This window comes from Mobula birostris, chromosome 16 (assembly GCF_030028105.1).
Source record: "Mobula birostris isolate sMobBir1 chromosome 16, sMobBir1.hap1, whole genome shotgun sequence".
Classification (NCBI taxonomy): Eukaryota; Metazoa; Chordata; class Chondrichthyes; order Myliobatiformes; family Myliobatidae; genus Mobula; species Mobula birostris.
Genome location: NC_092385.1, coordinates 68,289,653 through 68,314,112, shown reverse-complemented (window position 1 = coordinate 68,314,112; position 24,460 = coordinate 68,289,653). Strand labels below are relative to the sequence as shown.

At 44.6% G+C, this 24,460-nt stretch overlaps 1 protein-coding gene across 3 annotated transcripts in view; it reads left to right on the top strand.

Moving 5' to 3' along the window:
* LOC140211205 (ubiquitin-like modifier-activating enzyme 1) overlaps nt 1-24,460 on the top strand; it is a 468,204-nt gene that overhangs the window by 317,323 nt on the left and 126,421 nt on the right. For all 3 annotated transcript variants that reach the window (XM_072280798.1, XM_072280799.1, XM_072280800.1), the window contains exon 22: nt 9,417-9,608. In XM_072280798.1, the coding sequence (XP_072136899.1) occupies nt 9,417-9,608 (192 nt within the window). The remainder of the gene's footprint in view (nt 1-9,416; nt 9,609-24,460) is intronic.

Genomic DNA, 24,460 nt, shown 5'->3' with positions numbered 1-24,460 from the left:
TCACCACTCTGACCCTTTACTTCTTTTCACCCTGCCTATTACTCCCCACTGGGTCCTGTGCTCCTTCCCTTTCTCCTATTTTCTTCAGCCCTTGACCTTTTCCACCCAATTGGCTTCACTTAGCCTCCTTTCCCTCCCCCCACTTTTTTATTCTGGCATCCTCCACCTTCCTTCTCAGTCCTGTTGAAGGGTCTCGGCCCGAAATGTTGACTGCTTATTCATTTCCATAGATGCTGCCTGACCTGCTGAGTTCCTCCTGCAATTTGTATGTGTTGCTGTGGTTGTGCACTTTGGTAGAAAGAGTAAAGGCATGCACTATTTTCTAAATGGAGAGAAAATTCCAAGAATCGGAGCTGCAAAGAAATTCGTGCAAGATTCTCCAAAGGTTAATTTGCAGGTAGAGTCGGTGGTAAGAAAATGCAATGTTAGTATTCATTTCGAGAGGAATGAGAGGAATGAACATATGAGGAGTATTTGTTTAGTCTGGGACTTTATTTGCTGGAGTTTAGAAGAATTAGGGGGGATCTAATTGAAACCCATTGAATATTAAAAGGCCTAGACAGAGTGGATATGGAGAGGATGTTTCCTATAGTAGGTGAGTCTAGGACCAGAGAGAAAGTATGGGGGTGGGGTGTCAGAAGTAGGTGGATTGTGGAGCACCCTTCCAGGGAAAGTGGTAGAGGCAGATACATTATAAACATTTAAGAAACTTAGATAGTCATATGGATGATAGATAAATGGTGATTTGTGTGGGAGGTAAGGGTTAGATTGGTCTTAGTCAGGGTTAAGAAGACGGCACAACATCATGGGCTGAAGGACCTGTACTGTGCTATACTGTTCTATGTTCTGATGTAAATGCAAGATATTGTTGTCCAACTCAATCCTTGCGCTTTGCCGCCAAACTCGATCTGTTTTACATCTTGCATCTTCACCTGAACTCTTTATTTAGTTGACTTTCTGTAATGATTCTTTTGTGTTAGTACAACTCTTCTCATGGGAAGGAACGATTAAATGACTCCCAGCTGGGTGAGACATTGGGATGAGGTCTTATCATTGCTCAACCATATGTTGTGCCTCACGCCGGGAACAAAGACAAGGGAGTGAGACACAGGGGAGGGAGTTACACAACTAGCCGAGTGGGCTGGGAGCTTACCACCAATTGGACATCTGTTTGGTTAGTTGAACTTGCGATTCTTGATTTATTTGCAGAAGATGACAATGGCACTTGATGGGAGAAATGGTTAAAATCTGGTATTAATATTGAACCACCTTCTTTCCCAGACATTCAGACATTATCTTATCCTCTGGCATAAACCAAATAAAGCTAAGAAGACGGAGGGGCCCTGCACCCCATCAGCTTAATAATATTAATGAGGTTTGATGGGAAAAGGAAGTGGGCAGACATACAGTAACCATGAATCCTGGGAAAGGTTACTTTCCCTTGTCTGCTAACTGGCCCCTAAACTACAGCTGGGTTGAATCACTCTGCTTATAGTAACAGGATAAAGTTCAAGCAGGGATCCAGACTCTCCTCGGCTGTTAATGTTCCTTTGCAGACAAACTAATTCATCAAATTAAATATCTGTTCTATGCTCCATAACTGAGTGAGCCTTGCACTTGAGGTGCTCCTGAGTCACAGGAGAAATATAAGCACTTTGATGACAGAGCTCTTTCAAAATTACTGTTTGTACAGAATCATTGAAAGACACGGGACAGGAAGAGGCTGCTCATCCCATTATCCCGATGCTAGCTCTTTGAAAGAAGTAACCAATTAGTCCCGGTGTCTTGGTCTTTGCCTGTAGTTCTATAAATTTGATTCCCAATGAGTACTCCATTAATTCTTTCTTTTATGTTACCATTGAGTCCACTTGCCTACCCTGTTCAGCAAGTGTTCTTCATCCTGAACAACTGAGGTGTTAATTTATTTTCCTCTTGTTTTGTTGCTGATCACCATAAATCAGCGCCATTTGGTTTCATTATCTTTTTGCGGTTTTTTTGTACAGCTATTGATTCACAACCCCATTGCACATACACTCAGTGGCCGCTTTATTAGGTACAGGAGGTACCTAGTAAAGTGGCAACTGAGTGTACTGTATCTTCATGGTTTCTGCTGCTGTATCCAACCTTTTCAAGGTTCGATATGTTCTGTGTTCAGAGATGCTCTTCTGCACACCACTGCTGCACTCTGTTGTCATTTGAGTTAATGGTGCCTTCCTGTCAGCTTGAACCAGTCTGGCCGTTCTTCTCCGACCTTTCTCATTAACAAGGTGCTTTCACTCACAGAACTGCCACTCACTGGATTTTTTTTTTTTTGTTTTACGCACCATTCTCTGTAAACTCTGGAGACTGTTGCACAAGAAAATCCCAGGAGATCAGCTGTTTCTGAGATGTTCAAACCACCCCATCTGGCGCCAATAATTATTCCATGGTCAAAGTCACTTAGGTCACATTTTCTCCCCATTTTGATGTTTGGTCTAAACTACAAATAAACCTGTTGACCATGTCTGCATGTTTTTATGCAATGAGTTGCTGCTACAGGATTTGCTGATTAAATGTTTGCATTAATGAGTGGTACTGTATAAAATGGCCACTGAGTGCTGACCTGAGATGTTCGCTGCTTCTGAGAGCTGTAGTTATACACAGAGAAGCACTCACCTCTCTCTGTTTGAATGCACAGTCCTCACAGGTCAACATCACAAAGGTCTGACGGAGAGGCAGCCAGGAGGACAAAGTAAAATGCAGCAAATTGGACTGTCAGTGCAATGGCACAGTTTGCTCGCATATCTGTGATGCTGTGCTATGGAATGGTGCAACACAGATACGAGCTTTCCAGGCATCGCCAAGGAGAAATCCCAGCTGCAAGGTGGAATTAAAGGTTTCTATGCCCTTGTGTTCCAGTGGGAATATCAGCAGTGGAGAATCATCTCAGTTATCCATCAGAAACAGTAATCCTTTGGTTCTTGGACCTAATTCCAATGATATGCAATAGGACAGCACCCGTGGGCCTGTTGTGAACATCAAGCCTGCACTGTTCAACTAAAACAGAGAGGAAATGCACAGCAAAGACCCTTCGATCTGCTCTTCCAACATACTATACTGAACCTATCAGAGCACCATCCAATTATCCCATCATCCCAAAGAACAGCTTATTGCATAAATTGGCACCATAGATCCTACATTCATTTTTACTCCTGACAACATTGTTTTCTTTAATCACAGAATCATAATGCACAGATACTAATCAGCTTAGTCCCTGTGCCAATACTTTGAAACAAGTTAGTTCTACTCCCTGCCCTGAAAATTACCTCCTTTCAAGCATACATTAATTCCTTATGAAAGTTACCATTAAATCTCCTCCCACCACCATTTCAGCCAGCACAATTGTAGCAGGTTGCATAAGCAAATTCTTTTCACTTTATTTTATAATTATTTTCAATCTGTCTTTACCAGGATTTCACTCAATGGATTCAGATGGTCCTTAATCAGATCCTTCATTGCTTTCGGTCACTTTCTTTAGTCAAAGGAAAGCAAACCCAGTTTATTTCGTCTTCCCACAGAACTGTCACTCCCCTCACCCCATTTCCACATTCATTATCTATTTCCAGTGAAAATTCAAATAGGCACACAGCAGCATTCAAACATTTGATGACTCACAAACATTGCTTGATGGTATAATTGTTTCTGGGTAATAGCAGAACATGACCTGCAACTACAGTCTGATATAAATTACCATCTCTCCATCAGATTTATCCTGCAGTTTCTTGACCTGAACAGAAAGTATGAAAATCGACCTCAACATTTGTGAACCAGTGAGACGGAGACTGACATTTCCGAACCAGTGACACGGAGATTGACGTTTCCAAACCAGTGAGACAGAGATTGACGCCTGTGGACCAGTGACACAGAGATTGATGTTTCTGAACCAATGAGATGGAGATTGACGTTTCTGAACCAGTGAGACAGAGATTGACGTTTCCGAACTAGTGAGATGGAGATTGACGTCTTGTCAACCAGTGAGACAAAGACTGACGTCTGTGAACCAGTGAGACGGAGATTGACATTTGCAAACTATTGAGACAGAGATTGACGTTTGTGAACCAGTAAGACGGAGATTGACGCCTGTGAACCAGTGAGACGGAGATTGACTTCTGTGAACCAATGAGACAGACATCCACGTTTCTGAACCAGTGAGATGGACATTGACATTTATGAACCAGTGAGACAGAGCTTGACGATTGTGAACCAGTGAGATGGACATTAACGTGTGTCGGTTCAGTGTAATATACGCTGATAGACTAGAGCATGTCAATGTTAACAAAGAGGATATGTTGGAACTTCTGAAAAAGATAAGGATAGATAAGTCCCGATGGCCTGACAGGATATACACCAGGTTGCTACAGGATGCGAAAGAAGGGATTGTTGTGCCTTTAGTGATGATCTTTATGGAGAGAGTCATGAGTGCATTAAACACCCTGCCAGGGGTGGTCTAAGAGGCAGAATCGTTCAGGACATTAAAGGAACATCCTAGATAGGCACAAGGATGATTGAAAAAATGGAGGGCTATGTAGGAGGAAAGGATTGGATTTATCTCAGAGTGGATTAAAAGGTTGCCACAGCTTCCTGGGGTGAAGGGCCTGTACTGAACTGTAATGTTCTAGAAAGGGGATCTTTGGAAAACAGACCAGCTCAGGTGATCAGAGTATCAGAGTGTCAGAGTTTTAGGCTTGTTATTTTATAATGGCTTAGGGTCTTTATCATGCAGCAGGGAAACAAGCCCATCAGTCCTTACCAACCAAGACTCCCATTTAAATAAGTTCCATTTGCCTGAATTTCTCCCATATCCCCCTAAACTTTCCTAACCATGGACCTGTCCCAAGTGCCTTTTAAATGTTGTTAATGTACCTGCTTCAGCCAGCTTCTGTTCAATCCTGAACTGAGTATTAATGAAACTCCACAGAATTTCCCAGCTAATTCTCTAACATTCATTGAAATATTGAACAGAAACCATGGTGGGGACCTGGAACACTGGTGCACAGGAACTTTCCCTGGACAAATTTAGCCCTTAACTTACATGGACAAATGGTTTAATCATTTTGCTATCCATAGAAGTTTTTAAGCACTAATTTTCTGCAACTTATCCTGCATTGCAGTGTTTCAGAAGTTCTTCATTATTCCTTTGGGGTGCCCTGAGTGAATGTCGCTATATAAATATAAGTTCTTCAAAATCAAAGTCAAGCTAAGTCAAAGTAAACTTGGGCGCCATGGTGACATAGTGGTAAGTGCAGCACTATTACAGTTTGGGGCATTGGACTTTGGAGTTCAATTCCGGTGCCATCTGTAAAAAGTTTGTACATTCTCCCTGTAACCACATGGTTTCCTGTGAGTGCTTTGATTTCCTCCCACAGTCTAATGACTTACCAGTTAATGGATCATAGTAAATCATCCTGTCAAAGAGGTTCTCAGCCTGGGGTCTATGAACCCCTCAGTTAACGATAGGGGTTCATGGCATCAAAAAAGTCGCAACCCTGGGCTACTGTTAAATATGAGGGTTACTGGTCAGTGCAGCTTGTTGGGCTGGAAAGACCTGTTCACACTGTATTTCTAAACAAATAAATAGGTAAGTGTATCATAGTGGTATGTATATGTCACCAAATACTACCATGAGCCTCACTTCCTTGCAGATATTTACAGGAGGATGAAGAAATACTCTAGAATTTATGAAAAGTATACATAAACAGAGACTGACATCCATGTGCAAAACAAGACAAATTGTGCAGATTTAAAAATAAACAGATAAATATGGCAGAGAATGTGAGTTCTTGATAGTGAGTCTGTCGTTTGTGGAGTCATTTTCAGAATTGTGGTGAGTGAAGTTATCCATGCTGGTTCAGGAGCCTGTGAGTTGGAGAGAGTTGTGTTGGTTACGGTGGGATGCAGTAAAGAATGTGAAAGATGACAACCAATTTCAGCCTGACACCTTATCCAGATCAAGCCAGTGCCAATAATCTTTTCCCCACCTGATTCAGTGTAGAGCCTGCATATATTTAGATGATGTCACCCAGAAACTAACACTGGTGGAAGCTGATTTGGCTAAGGCAGACAGCCCCGCCTGTGATTACTAACCTGGGTGAAACACAGGTTTAAATCTTCTGTGCCACAACAGCACCTAATTCTCTCATTGCCTCATCTGCTGCCAAAACTATAAGCCTTAATTTACTGCAAAGATAGAGATGCAGTCCCTGCTGCACACTTTTTTGCTTTCAAAGCACTAACAATAATTGGATTTCTCTATTTGCAAGTCTTAGTAAATTAGCAGTTGATTTCCCAAAGGGTTCCTCATTAACAGAAATAAATAGGTCTGTCTACTGCCATCACTGTCTCTGCCTGCCTTTTGATTTCTAATTATTTCCACCTCCTTCCTTTGATGTGTGTGTATCTTCCTCTCTGTCTCTGTCTCGCTTCTTTTACATGTTGCCATTGAGATAAGGACATGGGGTCAAATGAGTGACACCATTTTACATTAGATATCCATGGGTTACCATCTGAATCAGAATCAGATTTACTGTCTATGACATAGGGTATAAAATTAGTTGGATTGCACCAAGACTACTGAAAGATATAAAATTATAATAAATTACAAGATTAAGTATATAGTGGAACAAAAAAAAGAATAATGAAGTAGTGTTCGTGGGCTCATGGACCATTCAGAAATCTGAAGGGGAAAATACTGTTTCTGAATCATTGGGAATCAGAATCAGGTTTATTAACACTGCCATATCTCAAAAATGTCTTGCTTTGTGGCAGCAGTACAGAGCAAGACAAAAAAAATTAGGAGTAAATAAATGACTAGTACAAAAGAGGGATAGTGAGGAAGAGTTCATAGGTTCATTGTCCATCCAGAAATCTGATGGTGGATGGGAAGAAGTGTCCCATACCAGAGGGTGATGCAGCCACTTAAAATGCTCCCCATAGTACATCTGTAGAAATTTGGTATATAGCAGTTCTCCTCAGTCTCCTAATGAGGTATAACCGCTGTCACACTTTCATGGTAGAGGGTTTCTCTCTGGAGATGGTTCAGAGGAGGTTCACAAGGATGATTCCAGGAATGAAAGGGTTATCTATTGAGGAATGTCTGATAGCTCTGGGTCTGTAATCGCTGGAATTCAGAAGGATAAGGGGGAATCTCATTGAAACCTCTCAAATATTGAAAGGGTTAGACAGAGTAGATGTAGAAAGGATGTTTCCCATGACAGGAGAGGCTAGAACAAGAGGGGCACCCTTTCAAAACAGAGATGCAGAAGAATTTCTTTAGCCAAAGGGTAGTGAATTTATGCAATTTGTTGCCACATGCAGCAGTGGAAGCCAGGTCATTGAGTGTGTTTAAGGCAACAATTGATAGGTTCTCGACAGGACATGGCATCAAAGGTTACGGGGAGAGGCCGGGAACTGGAGTTAAGGAGGGGAAAAAAAAGGATCAGCCATGATTGAATAGCGGAGCAGACTCGATGGACCAGGTGGCCTAATTCTGCTCCTATGTCTTATGGTCTTATGGTCCTATGGTAGAATTTAGAATAACAATAAAATAATATTTCAGCCCATTAAAGCAGAGATGTAGTGATTTTGTTTTTCTCTCAGAGGATCCTGAGAAGCTCTTGGAGACTTTACTCTTCCTCCAAGTGTAAAGAGAGCACAGTCTGAATAATCTTCAGGCACTAATTAGATTCTTGATAACCATGGGGATTAATATTTACTAGGGGAAGTTGGGCTATAGGCAGGAATTTGAATGTTCCAGTCAGATCAGCCACTATCTAATTAATTGATAAAGATGCAGGAAGAGCTGAGAAGCTCCTATTGAATATGTATCTTCATATTTATTATTTACCAGCTCCAGATGTTGCTGTTTCATATGCTATATTAAACCTGCTTTTTGAGTGTGTAATAGATTACATGCAACTATTTCAGGGAAAATGAAAGTTCTTCCTGCTGTCTCATCTGATATTTATGCCTCACTCAAAGTCACTTTACCCACTCAAATATCAAACTGTTATGTATAGAACACAAGAGGTTTCAGAGGGGGTTCACGAGAATTATACCAAAAATTAAAGGGTTAATATATGAGAAGCATTTGATGGCTCTGGGAATGTACTCACTGGAGTTTAGAAGAATGAGTGGGGATCTCATTGAAACCTATTGAAATTTGAAAGACCTAGATGGGGTGGATTTGGAAAAGGGCGTTTTCTATAATGTGGAAGTCTCGGGCCAGAGGGCACAGCTTCAATGGAAGGACACCTCTTAAGAACAGAGATCTCCTCCAGAGATGAGGAGGAATTTTTTTAGCCAGAGGGTGGTGAATCTGTGGAGTGAATTACCACAGGTGACTGTGGAGGCCAAGTCATTGAGTATACTTAAAGCAGAGGTTGATAGGTTCTTGATTAGTCAGAGTATCAAATGTTATGGGGAGAAAGGAGAAGAATGGGGTTGAGAGGGAAAATAAATCAGCCATGATGAAATGATGCAGCTTACTTGATGAGTGAATGGCCTTATTCTGCTTCTATGTCTTATGGTCTTATGGTGTAAGAGAATGCAAAAAGTAACAAACAATCTGCTGATGGAACTTAGCGGATCGAGTAGTGACTGATCTGATGCCTCTTGATCCACTGAGTTCTTTCAGCAGATAGTTGGTGTGGTGTGTCTGTGGCTACTTGCTGCATGTTAATTGGCTGCTCCATATCCTACAGCATGCTCGAAAGGGTTTCATTAAGCATAGAACAAAGAATAGTACAACATTAGAACAGACCCTCAGTCCATGATTCTATGCCAAGTTAAACTAAATCTCTTCTGCCTGCACATGATCCTATCCCTGCATTCCTTGCATATTCCTGTATCTGTCTAATGATCTCTTAAGCAATACTTTTGTATCTGCTTCCAAGGGTTATATAGTGTCTGCTTCATTGCTTTCATTGACTTATAAAGTAATTTGAGGTATTCAGAAAGAAATGTGAAAGAAGCCATATAAAGATAGTAGAATTTTTTAAAATTGCTGTTCAATGAAAGAATGTACCACCAGCCTCAAGAACAGCACTGCACTTCCTCTGATTCTTTTACACTTTCTTCTACATTGTTCTATCTCAATGCATTGTGTAATGATTTGATCTGTAAGAACGGTAGGCAAGACAAGCAATCATTCTACCACATGCATGTGACAATAATAAACCAAGTCCAACTCCTGTTCCAAATTCCAAAGACTTCAGTTTTGTGACTTTGCACAGTTCCTCTCATCTTTTAGCTCAGGGATTTTGGGGAGGGAATTGAACCCACAACTTTAAGACTCTGAGGCAAAAGTAGAACTTAAGTATGAGGTTGTGTGTACGAAAAGTCAATTCCTTCAGCCTTTGTTTAATCATTTTGTCTTGCAGAGCAAACTGATTGCTGGACGGATCATCCCTGCAATCGCCACCACCACAGCTGCTGTGGCTGGCCTGGTGTGCTTGGAGCTCTACAAGGTGGTGCAGGGTCAGAGGCCAAAAACTGCCTACAGGAATAGCTTCATCAACTTGGCCTTGCCTTTATTTGCCTTCTCGATACCTCTATCTCCTCCGAAAAAGAAGGTAAGTGGGCTCTTCTTCCCCAGTGTCTTAGGCCTGGGCTAATCGGTCTTCATTATTTTTAGTTTTTCATAAATACCTGCAAGAAAACAATTCTCAAAGTTGTATATGGTAAGATATACATAATTTGACAATAAATTTACTTTGAACTTTGAAACAAGGTAAGTGGCTTCATCTTCATCAATGTCATTACGCTGAGGTATGACAGACAATTTGTCAGCTGCCACATAGTGGTAACCTCTGGACCTCACTGGCCCCGTCTTCAGCATCAAGGAAGGGAATCAAACTCAGGTTTATTAAATACAATCCTGTTGACATTATTTCCATCTGAGCAGTGAGGGTCCGCCGTGGCATTGAAGATATACAAAATGCTGGAGGAATTCAGTAGGTCAGGCAGCATCTGTAGAGAGGGATAAGATGAGATAAAACTTTATTTATCCCAAAGGAAATTATTGTTGCAAGGTTGCTCTGTCAGAAATAGATACTTTGAAATACAAATTGTAAGCATTGAGGTACAAAAAGAATACAAAATGTGCATTAAAAAGTAATGGTGCAAAATACAAACGTGCAATGAAACCATATACTTATATACTCAGGAGGAGGAGTTGTAGAGTCCTATAGCCACAGGGAGAAAGGATCTCCTGTGGTATGCAGTGGTGCACCTCAATGGAATCAATCTCTTACTACAGGTGCTCCTCTGTTTGTCCAGTATGTCATGAAGAGGGTGAGAGGGATTGTCCATAATGTTTCGTAGCTTCTGCAGCATCCTCCTCTCAGACACAACCACCAGGGAATCCAGTCCCCCCGCCCCCCAGAACAGAACCAGCTTTCCTGAGGAGCTTATCGATCTTCTTGGCATCAGCTGCTCTCACCCTGCTGCCCCAGCAGACTACAGTGTAGAATGGAATGCTGGCCACTACTGAGTCGTATCAAATCTGCAGCATAGTACTGCAGACATTGAATGACCGGAGCCTCCTCAGGAAATACAGTCGGCTCTTTCCCTTCTTGTTCAAAGCCTTGTATTTTTAGTCCAGTCCAGTTTATTGTGCAGGTGAGTTCCCAGGTATTTGTCATCCCGGACAACTTCCACATCCATTCCGTTGATGGAGATGGGAATGTAGGATGTTTTCACCTTCCTGAAGTCCACCACCAACTCTTTTGTCTTAGTGATGTTGAGCTGCAGGTGATTCAGCCCACACCACTCAACAAAGTTGTCCACCACTCTTCTGTACTTGGCTTCTTGACCCTGGCTGATACAGTCCATAACTGCCGAATCGTTTGAAAACTTCTGTAGGTGGCAGGAATACAAGTTGTATTTGAAGTCCAGGTGTAGATGGTGAACAGGAAGGGGGACAGGACAATCCCCTGAGGTATCCCTGTGCATATGCCCTAGTAAAGCGGGTCGTATGGTGTTAAAAGCACTGGAGAAATCAAAGAATCAAAGAACATGATTCTCATAGAGCTACCTGGCTCATCCAGCTGGGTGTAAGCCTGTTGAAGCAGGAAGATAGTGGCATCCTCAACTCCAGTAAGTGGTTGGTAAGCAAACTGGAGGGGGTCCGGTGATAGAGTTACATTGGTCTGGAGGTGTGTCAGGACCAATCCTTCTAATGATTTCATAACGTGAGGTCAGTGCTGCTGGTCTGTAGTCACTGGGCATGGTGGGGCGTGCCTTCTTGGGTACCGGAATGAGGCAGGATGTTTTCCACAGCACAAGGACCCTCTCCAGGCTTAGGGTCAGATTAAGGATTTATTGAAAGACTGCACACAGCTGGGTAGCACACACCTTGAGTACCCTTGAGCTGATGCATCCGGCCCCACAGCCTTGCCTGGGTGGTCTGCTGAGCTCTCTCCTTACCTGACAGTGACAGTCCATGTGTCTGTGGTCACTGTCTCTCCAGTGTCCTTGGAGAGAAACAGAGGCAAGGGGTGAGAGGGGAGGAGCTGGGGGGGGGAGGCGGATGGGTTGTAGAGGAGTAAACAGAAGCCTCCTCATCAAACCTGTTGAAAAACCCATTTAACTCGTTGTCTCTGTCACAGTCTCCTTCAACCACCTGGTTTCTGGTCTTTTTGTGCCCTGTGATTGTTTTTATACCACTCCACATGTCCTTTGAGTTGACTGCTGTAGTTTCCTCTCCAGCTTCTTCCTGTAGCAGTCCTTGCTACAGGAGGATCTTCTCCCTCAGTTCCCTCTGAACCAGACTCATCTCCTCCCTATCTCCATTTCTGAATGCCCACTTCTTCCTGTTCAGTATGGCCTTGATGTCTTTGTGACCCAAGGTTTATTGTTTGGGAAACATCGTACAGTCCTAGTTGGAACAGTCAATGATAAATAGTGGATGTTTCAGTTGACACCCTTCATTATAACTCATGCTGATAGAAGGTCTCAACCCAAAATGTTAACTATTCCTCTTCATAGATGCTGCCCGACCTGCTGAGTTTCTCCAGAATTTTGTGTGTGTATGTGCTCTGCACTTGTCTTTGCACTTTCATGCCATGTACATTGTTTCACCATTGAATGAGTTGTACCAGGAAGGAATCATCGGATACTGCTAATTCAACCTTTATTAGTAGGCTTGTTTCTCGGCAACTATAAAGCTTGAAGTACTTCTGGCATCCATTTACACAAACCATCCTGTACTCAGAAATTGTAGATAAAAATCCAAGGCCTGAAGGAGGCAGGATCTGAGCCAGAGGGAGTTGGGAGCATTTTTGACAAAAGATTGACCTTTGTTCTTGATCCCTGTAAAATTTCCAGGATGTTTAAAAAATTCATTTCAATTGTTCTCTCCACACATCCACAGAGACTAATAAAGAACCAATAAAATTAAGCTGTTAAGAGTGTGTTAGAGTAATATTAAGCTAATATTGACATACCCTGTTTAAATTATCGATTCATCTCTTGCATTTTCAATAAAAAAGTTGTGTTAACAGGACTCACTTCCTTCAATGTCTGCATATTAGCCTCCTTTCTGAGTCAAATGTGATTAAGGACACCATCCAGTCCAGGTCCCCAAGATGGGCCAGGAAAATAGTTTTATCCAGGCTCTATCAGAATGTTACACAAAATGTAATGATACAGTGCCTGTAAAAAGTATTCACTACCCCCCCACCCCGCTCCCCACTTGGAAGTTTTCATGTTTTATTGTTTTACAACATTGAATCACAGTGGATTTAATTTTTTGACACTGATCAACAGAAAAAACAATAAAACATGAAAACTTCCAAGGGAGGAGAATACTTTTTATAGGCACTGTATTCCTGCCTAAGAAGTAATTCCACTTGGTTAATCACATCTTCTTATATCAAAGAAAGGATGTGCTGGCATTGTTGAGGGTCCAGAGGAGAATGATCCCAGGAATGAAAGGGTTAATGGATGAGGAGTGCTTGATGGCTCTGACCTGTACTCACTGGAGTTTAGAAGAATGAATAGGTATCTCATTGAAACCTATCAAAATTTGAAAGACCTGGATAGAGTGGATGTTTCCAGAAGTGGGACAGTGTAGCACCTCAGAATACAAAGATGTTCCTTTGGAACAAAGATGAGGAAGAACTTCTTTGGCAAGAGAGTGATGAACCTGTGGAATTCATTGCCACAAACAGCTTTGGAAGCCAAGTCATTTGGTATATTTAAAGCAGAGTTTGTTTGGTCCTTGATTAGTAAGGGCATCAAAGGTTATGAGGAGAAGGCAGGGGAATAGAGTTGAAAGAAAAAATAAATCAGCCATTATTGAATGACAGAGCAGACACTGTGGGCTGAATGGCCTAAGTCTGTTCCTATAACGTATAATCTTGTGATCTTAGTTGCAGCCCAAGAGATGGCAGGGTTCTGCTTCTTAGAACTAAACATAACCTAAACAGTTTGCAAGTTGGGAATGCAGCCAGACATCAATAAATTTAGATTAAAATATCAGCCAACATGTAGTTAACCCAAGGTGTTTAACTCAGTCATTCACATATTGCTGCAAAGTGAGTTCCCACATGGCAGAAGATGCCAACGGCCCTGCAAAAGCCAATTTCCTCCCACCAGTCTCCTTAATGCTATTTCATCCCTCTGTCAAAGTCAGGAGTTTATTATCATGTACTGGCTGTACTTGCGTCAGGCAGTCACAAGCTATGGACGAGGTGTAGTGTGGTGACCAGAAGTGCACAGTGAGATGTCTAAACAGCAGGAAGGTCAGTGGATGAAACCTGACACCCATCTGGCAAACATCACATGATCCAGGTAATCTGTGAATTGGGAAAGGTTCAGCAGTAATGACCTGAGCACAGATGTGCCTCTTCCTGATTATATCACATTAGGACTTCTGTTCAGGATCAGTTGAAAGTAGTTTTTGTTTTGGTGACCCAACAGTACCAGATGGATGTGCAGATGGTGGCTGTATGCTCTGCTCCATCATGAGAGCTGTGATTGTCAACAAGCATATTCAAAGAATAACATCAATTAAAGGAATACTTACTGTAAAATAGAGTGAGGTCCACAATGGTTCAATATTTAATTTACCATCCTGTATGATGTTTGTTGTAATTCTAAGGAAGACACAGGTTCAGGCTGTGCTGATCTTAAAGGAAAGTCCGTGGAATTATATAGCACCATGCACAACTATTTGGAGTGCCCCAATCTGAGTCACAGAGTCATACAGCAGGGAGATGGGCCCTTCAGTCCAACTGGTCTATACCGACCAAGATGCCCATCCAAGCCAGTCCCAGTTGCCCACATTTGCTCCATAATCTTCTAAATTTCCGATCAATGTACCTGTCCAACTGTCTTTTAAAAGTTGTTACTTTATCAGCCTCAACCACTGCTTCTGGCAACTTATTCCACATATGGACCACTTATTTAAGAGCCCCTCTTTAATCTGTACTTTCTCACCTTAAACCTCTAGTTTTGGTTTCCTCAACCTTGAGAAAAAGACAGGGCATATTTATCTTATTTATACCCCTCACAGGTTTTTCACATCTCCGTAAGATGGCCCTCAGTCTTCTCTCTGTTGCAATGTACTACAAAAGGAGGCACAATGTGCACCATTCCCTTTGTATGGATGCAGAAGCAATACCCTAGACTGAGCATCTGGACCCACAGGTGGGGAAAGCAGAAAATTGGCAAATATTAGAGCATATTTTAAATACATCTGTCCCTCAGCAGTGCACGAGGAGGCAGATTGCCCTGACAACTCAGCACTGTCAGAGTGCCAGAGCTTATTTCCCCCATCATATGATTTTGCTCAGGTTCCTGAAAGGAACATTCAAAACTGGTTTTACTTTGCAATGACCCCAGCTGCCCCCTGAATTTTGAACTCCAGGAACTTATGCCGTTCATTGAAAGCCCAAACCCTCTGAGAGTCAGTGTGGACAGACTTGTGCCTCCTTCCAATCTGGGGATGTGGGTTTCTTTGTTCCCAAGAACTCCTAAGCATCTTTTGAACAAAGGGAAATTAAACCTTGGATGATGTCTTCGATACAACCAAACTCAAGCATGGTTTAGGCCCATTCTCGAGTCAGTGAGTGGGACTGGAATATTGCAATATTTGAGCCTACTCTGAGCTGGTTAATATATTTTGGACATGCGGGTGAGGTGGCCAGCAGTTATACTAACTGACCACAGTCACACACAAATGTTGATCTCATTCTGAAGATAGTTTGACCACATTTCTCAGTAATGTCCTGATCCAACAAATGATGTGATGAAGGAACTCAGCAGATCACACAGCATCTATAGGAAGAAAGAAATTGTGGATGTTTCTAGTGCATCACATCACTCCAAGGCCTCACCTTCCCTGTCTCTGCAACCCCTATCTACAGCTCCCTGGGATGTTCATGTTCCTCATTTCTGGCCTCTTGCCCTTCCTCCATTTCCTTGCCAAGTTCCTCCCTGAATCCCTGTACTGCCTTCCCCTCCTTCAAGGTATTTCTCAAAAGCCACCTCTTTACCTGACCATTGATTCGCCAGTGTTTCCTTTGCTCACTCAGTGTCAGTTTTGTCTGACTGTGATTTTGAGCATAGAAGCTCTGGTGTGTGGCACTGTCACAGGTGCCATGCAATAGGATGGCCTTAGTCCGAGCTCAGTGGAAGTGGGTGCCCAATGTTTACTACCTACACAATGGGCCAAAAGGTCTGCTTCTGTGCTGTAGGTCTCAATCACTTTATTTTCCATGTGGGAATTTAAACTGAGGCCTTGTCAGCTTTCTTCCCCCAGAGCAATGTTTTATAAAAGAGGAGAGTTATTCACAGTGTACATCTCACAGCTCTGCTCTCTACTTTTAGTTGGACAAACCTTGGTTAGACCACACTTGAAGTATTGTATTCTGTTCTGGTTTCCTCATTACTGGAAGGATGTGGAAGCTTTAGAGAGGGTGCAGAGGAGATTTACCTGGAGTTGCCTGGATTGGAGAGCATGTCTTATGAGAATATGTTGAGTGAGCTGGGGCTTTTCTCTTTGGAGAGAAGAAGGGTGAGGGGTGAGAGAGGAGTACAAGGTAATGAGAGGCACAGAGAGAGTAGAGGTTTTTTCCCAAAGTGAACATAGCTAACATGAGGACCCATAATTTTAAGGTGATTGAATTTGGGGGATTTCAGAGGTATGTGTTATACACAGAGTGTGGTTAATGCATTGAATCTGCTGCCAGGGGTGATGGTAGAGTCAGATACATTTGGGAGATTTAAGCATTGCTTAGATAGGCACATGGATGAGCTATGTGAGAGGGAAAGGTTAGACTGATCTTCAAGAAGGTTAAAAGGTCAGCATAACATTGTGGGCCTAAGAGCCTGCACTGTTCTGTAATATTCTATGTTCTATGTTCAATACAAACACCTATATCTGGACGCTGTTCATTGACTATAGCTTAACATTTAACACCACCATTCCTACAGTCCGGATCAATAAGCTACATAACCTGGGCCTATGTACCTCCCCCTGCAATTCGATTCTCGACTTCCAAATCGGAAGACCACAATATATGTGGATTAGTAATAATATCTCCTTCTCACTGATGATTAACACTGATGCACCTTAAGGATGTGTGCTTAGCCCACTGCTCTACTCCCTCTATACCGATGACTGTGTGGCTAGGTATAGCTCAAATACCATTTGCTGATGATACAACCATTGTTGGTAGGATCTCAGATGGAGACGAGAGGGTATACAGAAGCGAGATATACTAGCTAGCTGAGTGGTGTCGTAGCAATAACATTGCATTCAACATCAGTAAGAATAAAGAGCTGATTGTGGACTTCAGAAAGGGTAAGATGAGGGAACATGAACCAATCCTCAAAGAGGGATCAGAAGTGGAGAGAGTGAGCAATTTCAAGTTCCTGGGTGTCAAGATCTCTGAGGATCTAACCTAGTCTTAACATATTGATGCAGCCATGAAGAAGGCAAGACAGCAGCTATATTTCATTGGGGGTTTGAGGAGATCTGGTTTATCACCTAAAGCACTCAGATGTACTGTGGAGAGCATTCTGACCGACTGCATCACTGTCTGGTGTTGGGGGGGGGCGGGGTGCTACTGCACAGGATCAAAAGCTACCGAAATTTGTTAAATTAGTCAGCTCCATCTTGGGTACCAGCCTCTGTAGTATCCAAGACATCTTCAAGGAGTGATGCCTCAGAAAGGCAGTGTCCATTATTAAGGACTCCCATCACCCAGGACATACCCTCTTCTCACTGTTACCATCAGGAAGGAGGTACAGAAGCCTGAAAGCACTCAGTCAGCGATTCAGGAACAGCTTCTTCCCCTCTGCCATCCAATTCCTAAATGGACATTGAACCCATGATCACTACCTCACATTTTTATATTATTTCAGTTTTTGCACTATTTTTAATTTAACTTTATACAGTATATAAATATATATGACTTATACAAAAACATTACATTTGTTAAAAAGTCCATTTAGTGTAAAGTGATCATAATCTGCTGTACTGAGATAGTGATTAAAGTTATGCTCCTTTGTTCAAGAACTGAATGGTTGAAGAACAATAGTTCTTTTTGAACATGGTGGTGTAGAACTTCAAGCTTCTGTACCTCCTGCACCTCCTCCTGTAGCTGTGAAAAGATGGCATGGCCCAGATGGTGGGGATCTTTGACAATGGATGTTACCTTTTTGAGGGAATGCTATGCTTCATGTGCACGATGTACAGTATTGTGCAAAAGTCTTAGGCACATACAGTATATATAGCTAGAGTGCCTAAGACTTCTGCACAGTACTGTAGCAACTTTATGAATTGCACTGTACTGCTGCACAAAAAAAACAGATTTCATGACAAATGTGAGTGGTGATAAACCTGATTCTGATATGGGTCTTTATTATGGACTGAGAGTGGGAAGGGAGCATGGAGAGGGGAATTATGGTTGAGAAAAAAAGGGAAGGGAGAGGGGAGGGAATGGGAAGCACCAGAGAGGCATTCTATAATGATCAACAAACCAATTATTTGGAATAAAATTACCTTGCCTGATGACTCAGGGCTGGGTGTGTCTGTAGCCACACCACCTCCTGCTCCTGGCACTTCACTGCCACCTGCCCACACCCCACCCACGGCACTCCACCCTTGCCATTCCCAACATCCTTTGCTCCCACCAGATTTACAAACTAGCTGTCCACTCCACGTTGACAAATACTGAACTGTGCAAAGCCTTAGGCATCCTAGCTATATACATGTACACTTTGGCACAGAACTGTACCTTCCCCCAACTTGGCTTCACTTATTACTATCAGTGTGTACTCCTTCCACTACCCCCATTTTCTTACTCTGGCTGCTTCTTCCTTCCTTTCCAGTCTTAATGAAAGGTCTCATCCCAAAATGTTGACTGTTTATTCCTATCCATAGATGCTGCCTGACCTGCTGAGTTCCTCCAGCATTTTGCGTATGTTACTCTTGATTTCCAGAATCTGCAGGATCTCTTGTATTTATGGTCCCCCAGTCTACACTGGGTCTCACCACTGTAGAGGAGGCCACACCAAGAGCACTGGATACAGTAAATAACCCCAACAGACTCGCAAGTGAAGTGTTGCTTCATGTAATGGTGGGGACATGATGTGTTGACTGGAGTCACTGTTCTGCAGCTTACATTCCTGGGCATTGAAATTGCAGTACCAGACCATGGTGCAACCCCTCAGGATAGTTTCAACAGCTCTTGAGAGTGAAGCAAATTATTAGGTAATTATTGCTATCGTGTTGTTGTGTGATCTACATAGCAGCTGGATCAATACTTCAGAACCCCTGGCTTGCAGGTAAAGTGCATCGGGAGACGGATTCACAGAAAAAGCCCACCATGTTCTATGCCACGATCAAACATCTATCTAAATTGATCACATTATACTGAATAACATTTTGTGGTGCTCCAGAGGCACGGTCAACAGCTTGCCTCAGCCTTCGCAGGCAGCGCGGCGGGCACCACCAATAAACGCCAGGAAAAGAGGGCCCCGGTGCACAAGGTCCACCGTGAAGCTCCCCAGATACAATGGTACTGATGGCCTGGAGCTTTACCTGCGCAAGTCAAACTTGCTGCATGGCACAATGGTTAGAGTCAGCCCCCCGGGAAACACTGCTGCACCTTGCCCTTGAGCTGAAGGGGGGTGCCCTGTGGACCCTCCTCACCTAACTCTGGGTGAGCAGCTTGACTACAAGGCCCTGTGTTTCAAGAAGACGCCATTGGGGAAATAATGAGGGAAAAGCTGGGCAGTGGGCCGCACCATGTGGGAGAAAGCCTGGGGACGTTTGTGGCAGATCGCCACCACTGTGCTCAGCATTTTCCTCCCGTGGCTCAGGAAGAACTTTGTAAAGGAGCTGACGCTGGAGCCCCTTTGGCACCATATTCCCCTGACATCACTGTCATCGCTGGCAGAGGTGGAGAGAGCAAAAGCAATTTTAGCCCTCCAAGGAGTTCCAGCGTCACCCTGTACACCCCTCCCGTGACTGTGTCACCAAGGCAGAGGAGGAAATTGAGAAGGAGGAGCCCTTGAGACAGGTCCAACCAGTGGCCAGCCACCCACAATGCCACAGCGTGATTTCTGCTACCCGTGGGGCGAGGCAGCCAGTGGGAAATGCCAGGCAGTGGCACCGTAAGGGAAGCACCGCCCAAGACCTTCAGCAGAATCCCTCAGTTGTTGCCTCCTTGGGTGGGCCATTTGGGTGAAGAACAAGACTTAAACATGGACTGTGTGGTGGAGGGCATCTGATGCCGTGCGTTAGTGAACACGGAATCAACCATCATCATCATCCGCCTGGGTGTCCTCCCAAACACGGACCAGCCATCCCCACCTGGGTGGATAACAACAGCGGTCCAGCTAGCTACGGTCACCGGTGACTGTGCGGTGATAGGAGGGAAGAGGTGGCTGTGCATCGCAGAGGGGAAAAGCCAACATCCGGGATTCCTGCTGCCGCTGGTCTGGACCAGCTGTCCCACCGAGGGGGCCGCGTAAAAGTGCCAGGGGCAAACACTCTACCTTAGAGCTGCAGCCGTAGCTGTCCGGCAGGGCAAGGCTAGCAAGCAGACCACCAGTCTCACAGCGACCTGTCACAGTGCAGCACCCCAAAGCAACGCAATGCATCACGCTGAAACCTACAACAGGGCTACTCCAGCACAGCTCACCGTGCCCCTGTTATCAGGAACTGCATTGGCACAGCACGACGACATTGGCAGCACCACTGTGGCATCCTCCAGCGAGACGGTCCAGGCAGTGCGTGGGCTCTGGCAGCGGAGCAGCGAAGGCTTGGACCAGGACCAGTGGCAGCTGAAAGACCTCCTGGACCAGCACCTCGACATCTCCGCAGGAAGGGATGAGGATTGTAGATGCATGGGGCTGATCCGACACCACATTAACACACAGCCCATCCTCCTGTAGTCCCATCACCTGGCCCTCACCAAACACCAGGCAGCAGAGCAGTCGATCAAAGAGGTGGCAGCTGCTGGCATTGTCGAGCCCTCCTTCAGCCTGTGTGCAGCCCCAGGGGTTTTAGTCAGGAGGAAAGATGGGCCATGGCGATTCTGCATCAACTACTGCCATCTCAATGCCGTGACCCAGAAGGACCTCTACCCACTGCCCCAAATTAGTGATGCCCTTGTCTGTATCGGGGGTTCAACCTGATTCAGCTCTCTCGGTCTCTACAATGGCTACTGGCAAGTCGAACTGGCCCCGGACAGTCAGTCCCAGACTACCTTCACCATTGGTCACCATGTGGCCTGTGTAACACCCTGGTCACATTCGAGAGACCGATGAAGAGATTACTGGCTCGCATCCTGTGGAGTCACAGTGTCATCTATTTGGATGATCTAGCGCACACCGCCGATTATGATGATGCGCTGCAGAATCTGGAAGAGGTCTTTACCTGGCGAACCTGCAGCTCAACCCTACAAAATGCCCCCTGCTACGCTGCCAAATGTCCTGGGGCACGTGGTGAGCACGGAAGGAGTGGTGATGGACCCTGAGAAGGTGGTGGTGGTCAGGGAATGACCCACTCCTGCCATGTCTCCAAGCTGCACAGTTTCCAGGAGCTGGCATCGTACTTCCGCCAGTTTACTCAGAACTCTACCAGCATCACTAGCTCACTGAGAACAGGAGGCCCTTCACCTGGACGGACACTTGCGCTGCCACTTTCGATCAGCTCTGAGCTGCACTCACCCAGGCCCCAGTGCTGGTGTATCCTGACCCAGCATGCCCCTTCATTATTGACACAGATGCCAGCAAGGGAGGGCTTGGCGCCGTTCTGTCACGGGAGGGGGTCCAAGGAGAATGTGTTATGGGGTACTTCAGCCACACCCTAAGCCAGCCTGAATGGAACTAATGTGTCACCCTCTGACAATTCTTGGCCGCGGTCCAGGCCCTCTGCCACCTCTGCCCCTACCTCTCCGACCAACAGTTCCTGCTTCGCATGGACCATGACCAGGTCACTGACCTAGCTGTTGAGCTTCCACAGTCCCAAGGGGCAATTGGCACGGTGGTTGGAGGCCCTCCTGGACTACAATTTTGAGACCCAGCACCAGGGCAACGCTGATGTTCTCTCTCACCGTCTCGTGAGGCGATACTGTCACCAGCTGAGGAGCAGAGCCAGGGGCAAACACCGGTAGCAGCCAGCAGTCAGCTCCCCACCATAGACGGCCAGCAGTAGCGCAAAGAGTAGGTAAGTGATCCTGTACTGGCCCAACTGAGGGAACGGCTGTGTGGGACAGTGGCCAAGGTGGGGGGAGGTCTTCACCCATGATTCAGAGACCAAAACATACACTCTCAGTGGGGGACGCTGGAGGTGTGCAACAGGTTGCTGTCCCAGCGGTGGCATTTTCCCGACAGTGACAGATGTCCTCTGCAGTTGGTGGTCCCCTGGGGGCTCAATGCTACGGCGCTGCGGTCGGTTCGCAGGCGAGTGGGTCCAGCCATTTCAGGGTTGCGAAGACACTGTAATGCTTCTACTGGCCTGGATATAGGCAGGAATGTGGAGCTGTTTATGCACTGCTGCAATGCTTGCACATCCCAGAAGGGGCCGGGCCATCAGTCTAGGCCACCAATGCAGCAGTACCCAATCGAGCGTGCAGGGTGGACATCCTGACCCCCTTTCCCCGCTTTGATGCCGGGAACTGCTACGTTCTCATGGCCATGGATTACTTCATGAAGTGACCAGAGACATATGTAGTCCCAGACTAGTGCACTACCACTGCCACTGAGAGACCTGTGGAGGAGTTCTTCTGCTGTTTTGGTGCCCCTGAGGAACTCTACAGTATCCAGGCGTGAGGCCTGCAGACGGCTGGCAATCACCAATACATTGACCACTCGCAAAGTGATGGGCTACTTGAGCGTTTTAACCACATCCTGGCTACTCAGCTTGCCGTCCTTGTCAGCCAGCACCAGCATGATTGAATGTAACCGAAGTGTGTAATAATCAGCTCCCCCATCTGTAAGTGACTGAGTTAGTTCTCACCAAGCAATTACACTTGTGCTTGTTGCAATAAAACGGCAGTTGATATAAATGTGCTTTTCTCATCTGTCATCATGGACCAAATGCTCACCACAATATCTTTCTTCCCTTATTTCTGAGGACATTTTATGGTGTTTGAAAATGATTCATAACTCAATGTTGCGAATATTTGTCTTCCTGTGGAATGCAAGAGGGGTTTAACTCAATCCTATGACACGTGGCTCACAGTGACATGATTGTCGGAACATTTTTGACTTCTGCCATGCAGTTTCTTGGTGGAATATTTTCTGTCTTCATACCTCTGTCATAAATCCTTCAGGATTTGAAGCTAAAGTTCAGTGTGAGTGTGAAAGAGTGAAAATAAAGTTTTTTAAGTCATGGGAAGGCAGGAGACTGACAGAATTCTGGGATCAGCACCCCCTCCCATTAGGAGAAGTCAGCTTTCATTTCCTGTTTACCCTGCCCCAGGCTTGGTCCTTTGGTCCCCATAGCAACATATTGTGCACAGTCGATTGACCTACAAATCAATGATGGCATGGTAACCTAGCAGTTAGTGCAACACTATTACAGCTTGTGACGTCAGAGTTCACAATTCAATCCTGGCGCCATCTGTATGTCCTTGTGATATGTGTGAATTTCCTCAAAAAGTCCAAAGACGTATAGGTTAATTGGTCATTGTAAATGTTCCCATGATTAAGTTCAGGTTAAATCAGGGTTTGCTAACCGGGCCTGAAAGGCCTATTCTGTGCTATATCTCTAAATAAAAAATTCAGCTTTGCACACTTGAAAAAACGGCCCCATTCTAACTGGTTATGTAGTACAGCTGTGTCAGTTCTTTCCTAGCTGCATTCAGTCAGTGAACATACTTGTTGTGGGATTATTAAACGGACAGCCTCCTATAATGTGCATTTGACAGTCTCTGACAGATGGCCATTGGGACATAAGTAAACAGTATACAACTATTCCGCTAAGGCTCTCCAATAGTGCACAGTCAAGCCCAGACTTGGAGTGATCAATTCTAAAGTGCCAGACAGATTCACGTTCTTCCTACATTTAGGACATAGAACATAGAATAGTACAGCACAGTACAGGCCCTTCGGCCCACAATGTTGTGCCGACCCTCAAACCCTGCCTCCCATATAAGCCCCCCTACCCTAAATTCCTCCATATACCTGTCTAGTGGTCTCTTACATTTCACTAGTGTATCTGCCTCCACCACTGACTCAGGCAGTGCATTCCACACACCAACCACTCTGAGTAAAAAACCTTCCTCTAATATCCCCCTTGAACTTCCCACCCCTTACCTTAAAGCCATGTCCTCTTCAATTGAGCAGCGGTGCCCTGGGGAAGAGGCGCTGGGTGTCCACTCTATCTATTCCTCTTAATATCTTGTATACCTCTATCATGTCTCCTCTCATCCTCCTTCTCTCCAGAGAGTAAAGCCCTAGCTCCCTTAATCTCTGATCATAATGCATACTCTCTAAACCAGGCAGCATCCTGGTAAATCTCCTCTGTACCCTTTCCAATGCTTCCACATCCTTCCTATAGTGAGGTGACCAGAACTGGACTCAGTACTCCAAGTGTGGCCTAACCAGAGTTTTATAGAGCTGCATCATTACCCCGCAACTCTTAAACTCTATCCCTCGACTTATGAAAGCTAACACTCCATAAGTTTTCTTAACTACCCTATCTACCTGTGAGGCATCTTTCAGGGATCTGTAAACATGTACCCCCAGATCCCTCTGCTCCTCCACACTACCAAGTATCCTGCCATTTACTTTGTACTCTGCCTTGGAGTTTGTCCTTCCAAAGTGTACCACCTCACACTTCTCTGGTTGAACTCCATCTGCCACTTCTCAGCCCACTTCTGCATCCTATCAATGTCTCTCTGCAATCTTCGACAATCCTCTGCACTATCTACAACACCACCAACCTTTGTGTCATCTG